We start from the raw sequence: 18,896 nt of genomic DNA, 5'->3' as shown, positions 1-18,896 counted from the left end.
GCCTATTGTGTATACTTTGCATACTGCCTAACTCTTCTTGAGGGAAGTCTGACTGCTCAGCCACAGCTACCGGGTAAATCTGGGTGGTGCAGACTGCTACTATGTGGGTTTACTGCTAACACCTGTAGTCCTAAATCTTTTGCAGTGTTCCCAAAGGGAACTGCACAGGTTTCTGCCTAACAAGGTACAATCCCCAAAGTGTAAGCCACAGGGATGTGACTAATGTTTATCTTGAACTTCTTAATAGTCTTGTACCAATAAGCTAGTGCAAAGCCTACTAGGAGCCGAATGAGAGGGATGAGACTAAAGCTCAGGTATACTCTTTGAGCTGCTCTCAGTCTGCTTCCAGGTTGACTGATCTTCTTGTTGCTGCCAGTAGTTTATAGAACACATTTTTGTTGGCATTACATAACACAACCAATCTGGCATTGGCAGCCTACCCTTTTGTTTAGGCAGTTTCAGCATTTCCGCCCTGTGCCAAACATTTTAAGCCGCCATATGAATTTGAGAAGCATAGCATTGACCTCATGGAAAACTGCCTCAAGCAGTACCAGAGGCTACATCTATGTGAGGGGTAACACCTCCTGCATTGTAGTCATATTTAGAAAGAAATGTCTGCCTTTGATTGAAAAGGGGAGACTATTCCACTGAGTGTTACATAGTTTTAAAGCTAGTCTCATATGCTCTGAAATTGCATATGTTTTGGCCATGTGAGGGTCTTTGAATGCAGTCATTTTCAAATAATACAAATATGACCTAACATTGTGACAATTTCTATAAAGATTATAGAAACCCGAGCCATGTCTCAGTGTGCAAGGGTTAATTTGGGGCATGTAAAAATGTCACATGTTGAAATATTGAGGTCTGGACCTCTGATGGGCATTTTTGCCTGCCAGTAAAATGAACGCCTTTGTTTCATTTACGTCTGCCCCTGACAGCTGAGGTGAATATAGTTTGTGTTTTCTGACTCAATGTCAAATTCCCTGCAATATTAAAGTTCATCTAACCTATTTGGCAGAAGATGATTTTTTTTTTATAACTCCATCTTGTTAATTATGCATCTTCCAGACTTCCCAACTGACACTTTTACAGTATCATTCCACATTGGTATACGTTGCTGATACCGGGAAACTACTTTCTGGACCTCTACAGTGTCATCTTTCAGAGTTTTATCAGGGGTAAATGCAAGTTAGTAGTCCCGCATAAAAATTCATTAGGCCTCACAGCACACCATTTCTCACTCGCCAGTGTAAATATTCATTAGCCAATGGCCAGTTCGAGTGCACATTTTGAGTCCTGCTATGTTTGTTATTTATGTTTTGTTATTTGGCTTTTATGCTCATTCCAAGCTTCCCCAAATCACACTTCTACGTTTTCATTCCTTATCAGTATGCTTCACTGATAGTTTCCATGTTTGGATACATAAAAGGTAATCTTAAAGTGTTCTGTGCCCTATTTGTTATGTTGCTCAGCTTATAAACAGTGGCAGTCACCATTTGTTATTTTATGTTAACAGTTTTTTTTATACTACACCAGTCGCCATTGGATTGATTTCGGTTATGTGATATTTATATAGTGTCTAACTGCCATGGTCTTGAAGCCCTTAAGTTTGGCTGGGAATTCCAAAGCCCATACTCTGGCAATACATTACAAAACAGTACATTGCATTAGACAGATATTGAAAGGTACGATTGCTACTGCATGCAGATGACAATTTTTGGACCATTTATGACACACTTACAGCAAATGTGCTTTTCATGTTAATGTTGAAGAACAGGTACCTTTTTTGTGACACTGAGAATTTCAAAATGTCAGTCTGTTGTTTTAACCCTCCCATTCATCAAATATATGAATTAATATGAATTTCTGTAGTGTTTGAATTCATGTCATTTGTGCTTTCATGTTCTCTTGTAGATATGCTGGTGAGATACTTGATGAGGATGTCTTTCACAGTAGAGATCTCGTAAACAATCGACCGTTACAGGCGTTGGTTGCAGGACTGAAGGCATACAGTACTTGGGAGAATTTAGCCTGTTTGCAGGACTGCAGGGAATGCACAGGAGGCATGGTGAGTAGTCCGAAAGTTGGGAAATGTGGGTCCCCACAAGATTAAGGTGAACTGTGCAAACACTGAGATATCTTATTTCAACATATTGAAGCTACTCATAATAATTGCATTGCAGAATCTGAAGCATTTTCCTATAGTTTGTTTCAAGCCATCCCAAATTCAGTTTGTATTCCTATGAGTTGAATCTTTCTTTTCGAAGAATCAACAAGGGTCATTTTGACAAACATTTCAAAAAAAGTAGCAAGTTCTCCTCTCCAGAAAGAACATGACATGATAACCTGTTCTGAGTTGAGAGTTTGCAGCACACACTTTTTGCTCACTGTACCTTTCACAGATGGGAAATATCCATTTGCATATCAGTCTTTGTTCGGCCCACATGGGCAGTCCAGCACCGAAATGCTATGGCAACTCCTCTCTGAACAAGAGTACCAACAGCAACCCCACACACGTGTTTCAGCCTTGTTGGGCCTCATTATGTCAGTCTAGAAAAATAGATACCTCTCACGACCAATGGCAATGTATCATATTGGCCGACGACTAACCGTCTCATGCACTAAACGTCAGAAATACAGACTCATAAGTTTGACCAATGTGCGGCCATTTTGATGTAGCTAGAATCGCCATTTTGTTCACTAACGTTTGCTCATTGCTTTTTGTTCAAAACTGCTTAGCCGAAAGCTTATTCTGCTTCACTGATTACCTTGTTGTTCAAAGCGAAAAAGCAAGGCCGCGAGGCCGGGAGTTATTTGTTGAAACATAACGTAGACCGCCCCAGAGAGGAATGCCCAATCCCCTCCCGAATGTAGCCTTGGAGGAGAGCAACACGGCATTTAATCATTTCACTGATGCCAGCCAGTCTCGTTAATATGGTAGAAATGCTAGAAAGAAACAGCTAAAGGCTTGAATTATGCTTTTTATCACGGCCCCCCTTTCCTAAACCCAGCAGAGCGAGCTGACTCCCAGGACACGAATAGCAAATAGGAGATTTAGCAAGGCCTGGAATGCGACTCTTCCCCCGTACGCAGCTTGCCTGCAAGAACAGAAGCACTGTGTTCTGTTCCACAAAGAAATATGTCTCTAGACTCGCAATGTTGCATATTGTTGCTAAAATAGATGTTTGAAGGTGTCATATTCGTTGAAATTGTCAATCATCAGACCCAGTTCAAAGAAACTGTACTATGGGCGTAATGAACATGTCATGACTGATTGCAGGATGTCCATTTTGTATATATGTAACTGATGTACGTTATTTGCTCTCTTGCTGGAGACACGTCGTGGGGCGTGAGACTGAGTTGGCCAACTGAGACTTCTTTTGCTTTGCAATAAACCCTAGCTTTTGGGAATACAACCTCGTTTCTGACGTGTCAGTTCATGTGTGGTGATTTGCCTTGTTTCCACTATGCGAGGGTCCCCTAAGGGCCCCTTCAAGAAGGCGCCCGAATAGGGACCCTCCCCCACTTGTTCAATCGTGTACGTTATAAGATAAGAAAGGCGGAGAGAACGGCGAGGACGGAACGATCGAGCCGGGATCAAGAGGTGTTCGGGGCACCACTGTGTAAGTGATGAGACTCCTATGCAGATCTGCACACATCTGATCTCTGATCGATGTACCCGGCCAGAGAACAAGGAGGCGAGGATCCCGAAACGAGGCTGAGCCAAGAGACGCAGACACGATGTCATTGGTTGCGTCATTGGTTCCGTGAGTATATGGAAGAATTGTGTTTTGGAAGACAAATTGACTTATCAGGTGAGTCGTACCCCGATTCGAAATAGCCCTGATATTGGTTGAGAGTTGACTTTGCAAAATCAAATGCCCAGTGTAAGGTTGGTTAGCCAAGGGTAAGGTTAAAACATGCCTGGGGTATTGTCCACCCTAGCGGGGTTTTTCGGCTGCGGTAGACAATCTTTGCAAGATGGCCAAGTTGCGCCACCTGGGGGAACGCTGGCGTACGAGATGTATGTAAAGCATGGTGTGGGTGCGATAATGTTCTGTGAGATTTGGCATAAGCAAACCAGAAACCAAGAAAATGTTCAGTGGCCGATTAATGGGAGTTTTGAGATTGAGAGCATAGATAACTTTGAGAAGGTGTTGATAAGAAAGAAAGCACGTCCCGCAGCATTCGATATCCTTAGGGACTGGAGAAGGGAAGCTATGCTTCGTTGGAAAAGTAGAGCGAAACATGCGCGCAGGCATAAATCAAAAGCTGAGAAAGCAGAAGAAAAGGAGGAGGAAGAGTGGACTGAGAGTCTGAGAAGGACAGGTAGATGCGAACAGTTGAACATAGAAAAGATATACCCACAACGAGAATTGCATATAGCAGATGATTTAATAGAAAAAATGTTGACCGATACAAAGCGGGGTCCAAGACCAGAAAGTAAAACAAACACGTCAGGAACCAATGTTCAGCCCCCTCCTGTTGCCCCTGCACCCCTCCCAATTGTTCAAATCCTAGCACAGCCACAGACTGCGCACATAGCACCTCCCATTAGCCAGCCAGTACCACAACAGTCACTTCCCGTTCCTGTTATACCACCCGCACCTCCCGCTTTAGAAACAGACACAGTCCCGTCCGTCCCACCCGCGGTTGAACTTGAAACTAAGGAGGCGAGAGATGGGACTGTACAAAGTGGATGCACAAGAGTGACCCGCAGTGCGATCAGCAAGGAAAGGAAGCAGGAATTGCAAGTTCAGGCAGAGATGTATATAGATGGGAACGATGGGATGGCAGCATTGGACTCGATGTATGACTTCCGAAGAAGCAATGAAAGACAGGTAGTGTTGGAATGCATGGGTGAATATTTAGTGAGAAGATGGAAACAGTTAATTGGGAAATTACCGCCACAATGATTGTTAGATTTAAATGCATTAGCACGTTGTAGAGAAAGAGATGAAGAAGGGAACATGTATATGGACTTATTGAGCTTAAAAATTAACTTGATAATGAATATGCTGAAATGTTTACCCAACCTGGGTATAGAAGCAAGGACGCTGGGAAAGGGGGGACAGAAAAGGCGATTGTTGATGAGTTATTATTGTTAAAACAGCTGGGGGAGGATTTGAGAGCATGCTTATTGAAGACGAGAGTGCTACTTCAGCCAGTAGCGGGACACAACAGAGGGAGGGGGAACACACAAAGGAATAATTCAAATATGCATGGAGGACCGTTTGGTCAGAATCAGTGCATACTGCAAAGAGGAAGGGCACTGGAGGGCGCAGTGCCCACATTTGCAAAATAGAACTGGGGGTGGTCAGAGAAGACCGCACCGGGGGCACCCAGCAGCAAATGGACCGAATAGAAATAATATGCAGCAACACCAAAGTAACCAAGGAGGTCAGTATCAAGCTCAGCATCAGAACGCTACCAACCAGAGTCAGGGCCAGAGTAATCAACAACATGGGAATAACCAGAATGGGGGAGCTAGAGGAAGGGATGGGAACATTTTCAATACACAACAAAATGCGTATTACAGCAATAGCAGTATTTACACATCGGATGATGTGTTATTCCCTCAATAGGACAGCCCAAGACAGGGGTCGGAACCAGTGTCTATTCCCGTGAATCAGAAAGGACCCTATGTAGAGATGAGAGTCGGGGATACAGAGCACCGTTTTCTTGTAGATAGGGGAGCTCAGAAGTGTTCAATAGATCATCACTTGGTTCCAGATATACCACTGTCAGGGCAAAATAATATTTCTGAAGGATTCGCAGGTACACCAGTAATTAACCCAGTGTCCCAATCAGTCCCAGTAACAATAGGTCCATTCACTGAGCATTGTCCATTTCTCTTAACAGATAATTGTGGAGAAAACCTTTTGGGATTGAATTTATTGAAAAAACTAGGTGCAGTTATTCATTGCACTCCCGATGCTGTGTTTTTAACAATCTGGCCACAAGATGCAAAGGTGTCTGAATTTTTGTCTAAACCCTTGCCAGGAGAGTTGAGTAAGGTGCCAATCTATGTATGGTCAATAAATGACAATGATGTGGGATGCTTAAAGATAGAGCCAGTAAAAGTGATTTTGAAAGAAGGGGTCACGCTGCCGCGTATTCCACAGTACAGAATTTCAGCCGACGGAGAGCAAAGATTAAAAAGGATTGTTTCAGATTTGGTGAAATTAGGGTTAATTGAGGAAATTGCAGGTAGTACATGCAACAGCCCCATTCTTCCGGTATACAAGAAAGGAGATAACGAGGTACCCTATCGTTTCATAATTGATCTGCGCGCATTAAACAAGGTAGTCGACCCTCAATTTCCCTTCGTGCCAGACGTCACCACCATTTTGACAATGATACCTGCATCAGCAGAATACTTTAGTGTGATTGACTTAAAGAATGCTTTCTTTAGCATTCCAGTGAGCAAGGACAGTAGATATTTGTTCTCGTTTACTTTAGGAGGACGGTCATTCACATTCACGCGCATTCCACAAGGATACACGGAAAGTCTGAGTATTTACAGCAGGGCATTGAAGGAACAACCAGAAATGCTAGAGCTACCAACAGGTTGTGTATTGCTACAATAAATAGACACAGACACAGAGAAGATTTGTAAAGAAAGTACAATTTTACTATTAACACACTTATCAGTGCATGGCCACAAAGCCAGCTTGAAAAAATGTCAGTATTGTCGAAAGGAAGTGGCGTATTTGGGTTACTTTTCGAAAGAAGGAAGAAGACTAACGCCAGAGCGAATAGAGAGCATTTCTGGTATGCCTATTCCAAAAACACAGAAAGGAGTCAGAGCAATAATAGGCATGGCTTCTTATTGCTGGCAATGGATAGGAAACTTTGCGTTAATTGTGAAACCAATGGTGGCATTGACGAAAAAGGATGCTGTCATGCCTTTGCAGTGGAATGAAGAATGTCAGAGAGCATTTGAGTTGTTGAAAATTGCATTATGTTCTGCTTCAGTTTTGGGCACACCAAATTATGAGAAGATTTTTAGACTGTCTGTATGCGAAAGTGAAGGATGTGCATTGGCTGTTTTGACACAGGAACAAGGTGGAAGAAATAGGCCATGCAGCTATTTTTCTTCCGTGCTGGACCCTGTAGCACGTGCACTGCCACAATGTTTGTGAGCTGTTGCGGCTGCCACTGCGTCAGTGAAACAAACGGAAGGGATGGTATTGGGGCACACTTTAATTTTGATGGTGCCACATGCCATAGACGTTCTACTAAATAGAACACAGACGCAACACCTCACCTCTGCTAGACTGACTAAATATGAAATCATCTTATTCGCGCCCCACATCCAAATTATGAGGTGTAGCGCTTTGAATCCAGCAGAATTAATGCCACTGCCCACAGAGGAACTTGGTGGCAATGAATTACCTCCCCATGATTGTTTAATGGTTACTGAGGAAGAAACGAAGGGGAGAGTTGATTTAAGTGACACCCCACAGAAAGAGCCAGATGGCGAGTTATTTTGTGACGGCTCTTGTTTTAAATTACCTGATGGCACATCAACTGCCGCCTACGCTATCACTACCCTAAAGAGCATTGTAGAAAGCAAAAGAATCCCCTACAACTCGGCACAAGCCGCAGAAATAGCCTTGACCAGAGCCTGTGAGATTTCTGAGAATTTAAACGTGAACATATATACTGATAGCAAGTACGCCTTTGGCGTGGTTCATAACTTTGGCCGACTCTGGGCGGAGAGGGGTTTCTTGACATCACATGGGGCCAGAATCCAACATGGCCCTTTGATTGTACGATTGCTGTCTGCACTCACGTTTCCAAAGCACCTAGCAATAGTGAAATGCAAGGCGCATAAAAGAGTGACATGTAAAATGGGAGAGGGAAACGCATTTGCAGACAGGATTGCGAAACAAACTGCCACTGATTTAAATACCAAAATGATGACGGTACAGTCCGAGGAAGTGCCTTGCATGATAGAAGATGGGATTGCCACTGTCAAAGAAATGCAGGCCGAAGCTACTACTGATGAGATACAAGGGTGGGCTGAGGGCTCTGCTGAATTAAATTTCGAGGGTTGTTGGGTGGACAAGAGAACTAAAAACTGGATGTTGCCTAATTCCTATGTAAATGCAATGGTCACAATGGCCCACAGCCCTGCCCACATATGTGCCAAGAAAATAATCCAGCATCTAGCTACGGTATGGGAGAATGTAAACATAAAAAATAACGCAGAGAGGTTGGTTCAGAACTGCATCACGTGCTTACAGCACAATGTAGGAAAGGGAACGGTGACTCAGACAGGCAGTTTTGGCCCTCCCTCTATGCCTTTTGAGGTAATCCATTTTGATTTCATAGAAATGGAGCGATGCCAAAACTTGAAATATGTCTAGTGGTAATATGTGCATTCAGCAAATGGGTGGAAGCTTATCCTTTAAAGAACTGCACAGCAATGAGCACGGCAAAAGTAATGCTAAAGGAATATTTTTCCCGGTTCAGCCTGCCCCATGTCATATGGTCAGATAACGGTCCACATTTTGTGGGCACAGTGATATTACAGATATGTACAGGTCTCCAGATTGATAAGCGATTCCATAGTTCGAGACATCCGAGTTTGGCCGGTCTTATTGAACGTCATAATGGAATCTTAAAATCTAATATCAGTAAGATATGTGCAGGAAGCAAGTTGAGTTGGGTGGACGCATTACCATTAGCGCTATTGTGCATGCGCATGTCAGTACTGGCAAGAACTGGGCTCTCCCTGTACGAAATCGTCATGTGGAGGCCGGCGAATGTTTGGTGCGCACCTCAGCCTAAGCGACTTTGCAAAGATGAGCATCCTGTGCTTACTACTTATCGTGGACTTTTAATACAGAAACTGCGTTTGATTGATCAGCAGGTGCAGGAGGCTTTACCCGTGAGGTATACTGGTCCGGGGCACGCGCTGGAGCCAGGAGACTGGGTGCTACTCAAAAACTTTGAATGAAAGATATCGTTCGCACCCAGATGGCGTGGCCCCTATCAAGTACTTCTGGCAACGCAAATGGCGATTCGAGTGGATGGGAGGAAAACGTGGATCCATGCCACGCACGCTAAAAAGATTCCACCGACGCTGAAAGACTTGCCTGACCGAGACGACCAGAAAGAAACAGCAGCTCCAGAATCGAAAGAAACTGTTGCCAGTCCCTTACTACAGAATCTGCCTAAACCTGAAGTGAAGCTGGAAGCGAAGCCTGGAAGGATTGCTATAAAGGAGGAAGGGCAAAGAGTGCCCCAACATTGGCCAGCTGAATCTGCATCACTGCGGGCCAACATAAAGCGTGTACCACTTTGGCGCCCACCAGTATCTGCCATAGTGCCACTGCCTGAAAAGAAATCTGCATCACCGCTGCTGCGCCCACAGCCACTTGTTATTGCGCCACAAGACTCCGAGTTTGAGTCTGGGAGTGCACCGGCACTATTCATTGACCACACTGTACCAGGAGCTAAACGGTACAATCTGAGGCTTCGAAAGAAGGAGTGATCGAATCTGCATTTCATTGATCTTTCATCATTGCCTCTGGTTCCCATCACGGATGGAGAGGGAACTGGAGGTCTAGAGGAGAGAAGCGTGAGAGTTGTGCAGATCGGGCAACTCAAGACTCACGGCTCCTCGGTGCGATCATAAAAAATCCATGTGTCCGGAACCCGAGTGGACAAGCGGGGCGCATATGGTACAAAGACAATTGATAAACTGCTCTGGAGTTCTTTTGAGCAACCTGCGAATGCATAATGATCTTGCCTAAATGAGTAAGCAATCCAGGCTGCTAAGAGTTGGCAGAATGAACTGTTGACAATTATTATCGAACTTAAACATTCGGACGAGTGCCACAAGGAGAGATATTCACGACGACCACTGCGGAAGAAGGACTGTGAGAGAGAGAATGCCAGAACCAGCTTTAGCCTCCTCCTGCACCTCTGCTGATAACAAATTAGGTATAAATACTGAAAACTTAGAAAAAACGCATTGTCTAAAAAACTGTATGCTGATCTTAACGATAATTATGTGTGTTATGAGTATGTTAGCACCAATAATGACAGCGTTGATACTATGGTACGTGGAAGCAACGCACCCATTGAATATGCACTTGCCGGTAATTAATATCTCCCCCACTGAAAGCCCGGTTCATGTAATCACTTACACCTTGTCCCCAATGGAATAGAGGCACAGAGAAGGATATGGGAATAATACCCTATTGCTCATAATGAACCTGACACATGCAATTTTAAAGAAGAATTATTGCTGGGTATGCGCCCATTTACTGCAGCATGCTGGGAAGGGAATAGGTTGGTATGTGCAGCCATTACCATCAAGTTCTGCATGCAGTGCATCACTGAGTGCATTATTTTATGGGAAATGGAATAAGAGTGATACGGGTCAATTAGATAAAACAAACATGAATAAATTTGAGGAAATAATTATGAGACCCGTAGGCTGTTCTATATTTCATAAAGCACGAATATTAATACAAAAACCTACGCCTAAACCTGTACAACGAGATAGATTGTCTCCACCATCCAAAACATCTGTAATCACGTTTCGTGTTAGAGCAGAAGAAAATAAAGATGCAATGCCCCCTTCCTATACAGTGAATTATAGCCCACGAACTGTCCCTTTTTGCTTAAAGAAGAAAGGCTCCTATTCAGTAGGAACGTTTATTGGTTGCATGAATACAGCGGTTCTCAAAAGAGAAGTAGAACCAGTGTATGTAGGTGATCCCGTTTATTTTATATGCAGAGAAAAAGCGTATCCCTGGTTACCTAGAAACCGGGGAGGCACATGTTATTTGGGTCTACTGTTCCCAGGAGTGTTCCTCTTGGAGACAGCAGATGTAGCTAGGCTATCTAGATCTAGGCCGCGAAGAAGTACAGAAGACGCTTTGATTACAGAAGACTTAGCAAAATCATTCGTACCATTTCTGGCCCAAGCAATAAATTCCTATAACATAAGGCAACTATCCAGAATATTAGAGAATACAATAAACATAACAGGTATACTATACAACATGACGCTAGAAGAAAAGGGGGTTAGATTAATGACGTTGCAAAATAGCATGGCTCTTGATGTAATCCTGATTGATCATGGGGGGTTTGCAAAATCGTGGGATCAGCCTGCTGCGTATTTGTAAATGAAGCGATAAGAAAGTTGCACGTCCTGAGTTCTGAACTCCATACCATGAATGGGAACTGGGAAGCAGTGTCCTGGTTCTGGGAAATATTACGTGCGTGGGGATGGAAGTTAATTGCAATACTAGTAGTAGTATTCGGAATATTTATGACTTGCTGTTGTTGCATACACTGTCTGCCCCTAGTTTGCACTGAGATAAGTGAAGAGTGTATGCATATGGTAACCCAAAAACAAACACATGGCCAAGATCAGAAAGATACTCATGAAATAAAAACAATGGAAAAATGCATGGCCATAAATATTGGTGAGAATGAAGACGCACATAGTGGCATGCAAGATTCAGGTTCAAATTCAAATTCAGATAATTCAGACACATCATCGGAGGAGGATGCAATGTATGGATAAGGCGTTTGGCAATCGGCCAAAAGGAGGGGTCTGTCAGTCTAGAAAAATAGATACCTCTCACGACCAATGGCAATGTATCATATTGGCCGACGACCAACCGGCTCATGCACTAAACGTCAGAAATACAGACTCATAAGTTTGACCAATGTGCGGCCATTTTGATGTAGCTAGAATCGCCATTTTGTTCACTAACGTTTGCTCATTGCTTTTTGTTCAAAACTGCTTAGCCGAAAGCTTATTCTGCTTATTCTGCTTCACTGATTACCTTGTTGTTCAAAACGAAAGAGCAAGGCCGCGAGGCCGGGAGTTATTCGTTGAAACATAATGTAGGCAGCCCCAGAGAGGAATGCCCAATCCCCTCCCGCATATAGCCTTGGAGGAGAGCAAGACAGCATTTAATCATTTCACTGATGCCAGCCAGTCTCGTTAATATGGTAGAAATGCTAGAAAAAAACAGCTAAAGGCTTGAATTATGCTTTTTCTTACGGCCGCCCTTTCCTAAGCCCAGCAGAGCGAGCTGACTCCCAGGACAGGAATAGCAAATAGGAGATAGCAAGGCCTGGAATGCGACTCTTCCCCCCCGTACGCAGCTTGCCTGCAAGAACAGAAGCACTGTGTTCTGTTCAACAACGAAATATGTCTCTAGACTCGCAATGTTGGATATTGTTGCTAAAATAGATGTTTGAAGGTGTCATATTCGTCGAAATTGTCAATCATCAGACCCAGTTCAAAGAAACTGTACAATAGGCGTAATGAACATGTCATGACTGATTGCAGGATGTCCATTTTGTATATATGTAACTGATGTATGTTATTTGCTCTCGTGCGTCCCTCGAGGTCTGGAGACACACGTCGCGGGCGTGAGACCGAGTTGGCCAACTGAGACTTCTTTTGCTTTGCAATAAACCTTAGCTTTTGGGAATACAACCTTGTGTCTGACGTGTCAGTTCGTGTGTGGTGATTTGCCTTGTTTCCACTATGCGAGGGTCCCTTAGTGGCTCCTTCAATCAGTGAGGTGAAGCTGTGCCTCTCTGAGCACAGTGAGCAGGGAGTCAACATCTGGTTTCCTCCAGGTAACTCCGGGTGACCAACCCCAAGTTCCTTGCAATACAACCCTCTAGGGAAATAAGGCAGGAGATAGCTTGCAAAGATAACAAGGTTTAATTGTTCAAAATATCAGCAAAGGACTCTGCTACTCCAGAACGTTCTGACTCCATAATATGTGACAGTGCTTTCTGAGGGACCACGTCATAATAGATGACATCACGTATAGTATCTAAACTATCACATTTCATTCGGTGGACCATATACATATTCCTGCTCCATATGAGATGCCAGGCTGCAATTGTTGGTTCTTCTGCCATCGGTCAGGCTCCACGTGGGTCAGCTGGGCTCATCTTGTTGTCTAGTTAAGGTCAGGTCGCTAATTAAATATAGTTTTACATCTAATCTAGCACGCTAAGCCTACTACTGCATCACTGTAGCATGCACCTTGGCGGCTCGGGAGGAGTGCCAGGAGGAAGAGAGGATGAAATACAGGAACACTGACCCACACATTCTCGGCTTCGTTAATACCACTCCTCCCGCACCTAAGGTCTCCACCCTAGTTTTGATCTATAATGTATCCCTCCCTGTAACTCAGGTTACAAAGGATGTATTTTATGCTGGGGGGGTAAAACAGTTGCGTCTGCTTAGATCTTTCATGGTCACCTGATTTGTGCTAGGACAGGGGGGTTGCTTGCTTATGGAATGCAAGGGTTTGGGGGTCAGGTCAGTGGTGTGGGGCTGGCCTTGGGCTGGCTGGGTGGGGGTTAGATGCCTGCTGGCAGCTTATTGGTGATGAATGGGCACTGTGCGGAGCTTGGGGTTGTGTCTCACTCTTGCAGGGCGCATTCCTCTGAAAGATACTATTTGCAACAGTGAAGAGACATGGGGAAGTGGACTTCCTTGAGAACTGGCAGCACAGACTCATCCTGCCTTACTGATGTTGGGCCTAGTGAAATCTTTCCATGGAGCTCGGCTGGTGCAGCACGTTCAAGCAAGCCTGTGGTTTTGTCATAACCACAAAATGGTGTTTCTTTCTTAGTGTCTCCCAATTCATCTGCTGTTCACGCTATATTACCTCTGCACCGAGTTCATAGTGTGGTTCTCCCCCCCCCCTATACACTACTGAAAGTGCTTAGGGGGTGAGATATGCTCATTTCCATCCCAACATTCCCCCCCTTTCGTTACTTCTGCAGTAACAAACTCTCCTCCCCCATATTTACGCTCATTTGCTTGCCTTACTGCTTCTTTCCATGCGGGTGTTCCTTTTATTGGCATCCAAGCCCTACACACGTCTTAAGCTCCCCCCTGCTTGCACTATTGCTCAGGTGTACATGTCCTGAAAATGCATCCCCTACCTCCAGCCAGGTCTACCCAGACTTCCTTGTAATTTTCAGGGTCAGGGGGAGGAACAATGGTTGTGTGGAATAGATTATCGACTATATCTCCAACAGGGATTGGCACAATGTGGTGAACGGGGTGGTAAGTCTGTATTTCAATTTCCTTTGTATCACAAGGTACTTTAGTATTACCAATAGAAACCATCATCATTGCGCTAATAGGGACTGCTTTGGCACAACACCAGAGACCCAATCAGCACATGCAGAAAACCACCAAGACGAACAGGATGGTGTGCACCAGCATTTTGATCAATGTTCCAAGCCATGATGGGGCCGAGCAGAAGGCCATGGTGAACCAATCTTCTTCTTTTTTTTAAAATAAAAACACTCTTTATTTGCATTTTTGTAAATAAGACAGACAAAAAACAATCCCTACATCCCCCTGCCTCCTCCCTTTGCCCTTTCACGACCGATTTCTGTGAGACCTCCAAACCCTTCCACACCCTCCTTCTTCCTTCCTCTTTCCTTATCGTCTCATCTCCCCCTTAACCCCACACCTCATGGTGGTTTCAGATCATTGGGTATAGCCAGAACCAATCTTCTTCTTCAACACCAGCTTCTTTTTTCATCTTCACCCCCTAGTTTATTTACTGCTGCAATGTCGTGTGACAATGTCCCATTTTCAACATCTTCGCAAGGTACGAATGTGCAACATGAACTCCCGATCTTTTTGCAAACACCTCCTTCCAGGGCTGACAGGAGATCAAAGACGTAACTATTTTGCATTGTCATTAGCCTAAGGGCCCTCAGTCCACTCCTATGACATTGAACCCTTGTTCGGTATGAGTCAAATCGATCAGCTTCCATCTTACAATCTGGAGCCATTTCACATTGGCTCACGTCTGGATGCTGGGTATTAGAAATGCAAAAAATGTCTCTGCGGAATTGTAGAGCTTGTATTCATCACGTATTTGCGTGAGCAGTTTGGATGAGTCTGTTTATAGGTAATTTGAGGATCTTTTTCTTCTTCGCAGCTAGGTCATAGGGCTCTTTCTGAGGGACGATGCAAATGTCTGGTGGTGGCCTTGTGTGTTACGCTTCGATTGTTGGGGGCAATGTGGGCATTTCATCAGGTGTGGGCCCCCCTTTCAGGTGTTCTTGTGATACTACTAACAGGGCAGAATGCAGCATAGCTAGCGAGCAATAGCCCCTCCAAGAAGGTGGGAGGTGCAGGTATGCTTGTTTGCGGCATACCCAGTAATAGTCAATCAGCGCTGCTTTGCCTTTCCTGAGGTCTGGAATTAGGATAGTTGTTACACCGCTCGCTTGACCTGACAAATAGTTCCTTCAATGTAAAAACATAGTTCATAACTTTGATCTTGGTGCACTTTTAATGGTTTTTCAATGGCTGCAATCCATGTCAATTTGGTGACATGTTCTGCCCATACTTGCGCACATGCTTGTTCTACGAGGGCTATTGTTTTTTCTCTGAATCCTACAAGTCCTTCGGCTTTACAAGTTAGAGTCGTTTCTTGCCATTTGTTGTTACTGTACTTCGCCCCTTCGATCACCAGGTAAGGTTCTTTCAAGCAGTTGGGATTGGTGGAACTCATTTTCCTTTTTTTGGGTTACTGGATTAATGAGTTCTAGGTCGACATTGCATGCCTGGAATGTGCCTTTGATCCTACATAGCGCCAGATGAATTAGCCATTGTGTCTCTCTCATCAGTCCTTCTTGCAGTACTAAAACCTTGAGTGCCCAAGATGCGTACGGTATTGAGGAACAGACGTTCAACTCCCATTGGTATTTCCCCTTCCCATTGCACACATGTCGGAGTACCAATTGTTCAAGTGCTCGGGATGATGAATATCTTCTACTGCATCTAAGCCTAAACCATGGTATGCATCATATTTATGCTTGCGCATTTGTCCTTTCCTTCTGTTAGTACGTAGCGTGTGCTTTTTCACTGCTTTACTTCTGCTGCTGGTCATATTTACATCACTGCTTCCATTAGACAAGTATTTTTTTACATTTGGCATTAATATTTGAAACATTGTGATTGTGCATACAGTTGTATAGGAGCTGCTACTATTTGTGGGTGTCACATTGTGTATGGTTGTTATGTTGTTTTATTCGGTGGGATTAAATAGTACACTTTCATTCGTCCTTCCATTCGGGTCTCGGCTGAAACTCAGTATGGTTATAATCGAGGATATAGGTGTAGAGTTACATTGGAGAGTATGGTAGTCAATTCAGTGAAATTGGAAGGTAGACTCCTATTCATAGCAGTGAATTCAGTGACGCTGGAAGGTGCACTCATGTTCCAGGTCCTCGTGGTATCCCCCAACCCCTTCTTTTAGATAGCCAGCCTAGATAAAAGACGATCCCCAATAAATCCCTAGTGAAAACAGCATTATTGTAAATGAAATAGCCACAAAATGAGGCCACAATCATAACTATACATTGTGGTACTGCTGATACTGTTTATTTTTTTCAGCTCCAAATTTCTTTATTGAAGTTTTTATATCATGCAGAAGATAAACAGACAACATCATATTATAACAGATAAACATCATTCAGACAGCATAACCATATATAATCACAATGTATACAGATGGTATAAAGAGCAAGAAAAGTAAAGGTAGTCAGAGCAAAGGGAGAAAAAGAAAAGAGCAGACCGGGAGAGAGAACTAGAGAGAAGATAAGACATTTTATTTTAAAAAAACTATTAAATACATTAAATAAATCAACAAAAGGGAAATTATTCAGATATACAATTCATTGAAGACGTTCCATATAGACAAATATTTAGCAGCTTTTTTCAAGCTCTGATAAACCACCTTTTCTCTACTTGAAAGAAAGGCTAAATCCTGTAACCAGCAATCAACGGAGGGCTTAGTATCACTCTTCCAGCATTTCAAAATCTGTTTTTTAGCTACCAATAGTGCACTTTAAGACCAAAAGAGCTGACCATCAGAAAGCTGAATACCTGGCGGGAAAAAACCCAGCACACATAGCAAAGAAGTATGGGCTAGCGACACGCCGAAGTCAAGTTCCACACATTGCAGGACATCATCCCAAAAACTATTAATTTTCACACAGGACCAGAACATGTGCAAACCAGTACCAATATCAGAACACAACCTCGGAGGGCTCATTGAAGCTGGGGTTGTTTCATTTTTGCACAAAGCATCTAACATAGACCAGTATCATCTGGGAACAGTGGTTGCACGGGTGTGGCATCAGTTTGTGGGGCAGTTGATTTTTGTTCATCTTCTGTGTTTGGCGGAGCCATTTGTTTTGCAATTCATCTGATTGCACGTATTAGTTGAGATAGATACTGCTTAAGTTCCTCCCCCAGAATTGCTGCTGCTCTGAGCATCTGACGCTCTCCTCACAGGTGATAGAGGCATTTGCATACATCTGCCAGCCACTATTTTGTGGGGGGAACAGGTGGTGGTCCTTACTGGGCTGTGTGCGCAGATGAAACGGGGCTAGGGGCAGGCAATACACCCAGTTCTTTTTTAGGGTGTTATATCATTTCGAGAGCCAGCTCTTAAGGAGGCTGTTTATTTTGTTCTACTGCACCATTTGCTTGTGGGTGGTAAATCGGGCACATGCAATGTTTGATCCCTAAAAGGGCTGTTATATCTTTGATGAGCTCTTTGAAAAAATGGGTGCCGTTGACCGATCTCAAAACATTGCATACTCCCCAGCGGGGGAAGCCCTCTCTGACAAGGAATTGTGCAGCACACTTAGCATCTGGGTGGGCACATGGGCTCGCCTCAAACCATCTTGAGAATGGACACACCACCACAATCAAATGTCTTGCCCCATTGCATCGTTCCCCCATGTCTGCATAGTCAATATGCAGCTCAGAGAATGGGCCGACGGGGTGGGGTAGAGTTCCTTGCAATGTTCTGGGCGTCATTCCTGTACTAAACACTTGACAGGTGGTACATTGAACAACCATAGTCGAGAGGTGTTCTTGTAATTTGTGGATAAACCAATCTCCTTGAATGTCTGCTGCAATGTGTTGCTTAGAGCTATGAGAAGGGTAATGCAATTGCTTTAAAGCCGTGTGTAATAATTTGACGCGCATCACTACTTTAATTGTACTTTGTTGTCTCCATAAGAGGTCCATGTGAGATTGTGCACGCCCATGTTTTAGCCATATATCCTGTTCTTCTGGGGGTGCTCTATGCTGTAGCTCAATTATTTGTGTGATAGGGAGAGCTGTATATGCCTCTGTATCTGTTCTGGTGTTTGCTGTGCTTACAACGTATTCAGCAGATGTGGGCACAGTGAGATATGCTGCAGCTTTTGCTGCTGCGTCGCCGGCTATGTTTCCTATAGATATTCTGTTCGTATTTTGCGTATGTGCTGCACTTTTATCAACTGCCGCCACAGAAGGTTCTGCCAGGGCGGAAATCAGTGTGTTAAGCAAGGCTGCATTTGTACTGGTGAGCTATCCCCTCGCCTAAACCCCTTCTTCTCCAGCGCAACAGACCTGCGTGCACCATTGTGGTGACATAGGCAAAGTCTGAGTAGATGGTAACATAGTACCCCTTAGATGCCCTCTGGCCTTCAATGAGTACTACCAGTTCAACTGCTTGGGCTCAATAATGTATGGGCAGTCCCCTCATTACAAGTGTTTCACATTCTCCTTCCTCTAGGCATACCACTGCTGCCCCAACATGTCTTTCACCTGTTCCTTGATCAACTGATGCTGACCCGTCAACAAAGAGGATTTCTTCCTCTTCTAGGGGTTTGTCTTTGGGGATATCATTGTCTTTGCCTTCATAAGATGCACAGTCATGCTGTTGTGTGAGGAACATGGCTGGCTTGACTGTCTTGCATCATACAACATGGATGTGGGGGCTTGACAATATGATTTCATAAGCTGATGCTCACTGTGTGGTGTATGTGGACTATGAGCGATCCAAAATCGTGAATAG

The 18,896-nt window shown here is 44.0% G+C and overlaps 1 protein-coding gene across 2 annotated transcripts in view; it reads left to right on the top strand.

Moving 5' to 3' along the window:
• ACOXL (acyl-CoA oxidase like) overlaps window positions 1-18,896 on the top strand; it is a 1,650,624-nt gene that overhangs the window by 1,161,088 nt on the left and 470,640 nt on the right. For both annotated transcript variants that reach the window (XM_069606843.1, XM_069606844.1), the window contains one exon: window positions 1,915-2,068. In XM_069606843.1, the coding sequence (XP_069462944.1) occupies window positions 1,915-2,068 (154 nt within the window). The remainder of the gene's footprint in view (window positions 1-1,914; window positions 2,069-18,896) is intronic.

The sequence above is a fragment of the Ambystoma mexicanum genome, chromosome 4p (assembly GCF_040938575.1).
Source record: "Ambystoma mexicanum isolate Mex_15411 chromosome 4p, UKY_AmexF1_1, whole genome shotgun sequence".
Lineage (NCBI taxonomy): Eukaryota > Metazoa > Chordata > Amphibia > Caudata > Ambystomatidae > Ambystoma > Ambystoma mexicanum.
The sequence above is the reverse complement of the archived record's forward strand: the minus strand, read 5'-3'. Positions and strand labels throughout refer to the sequence as shown.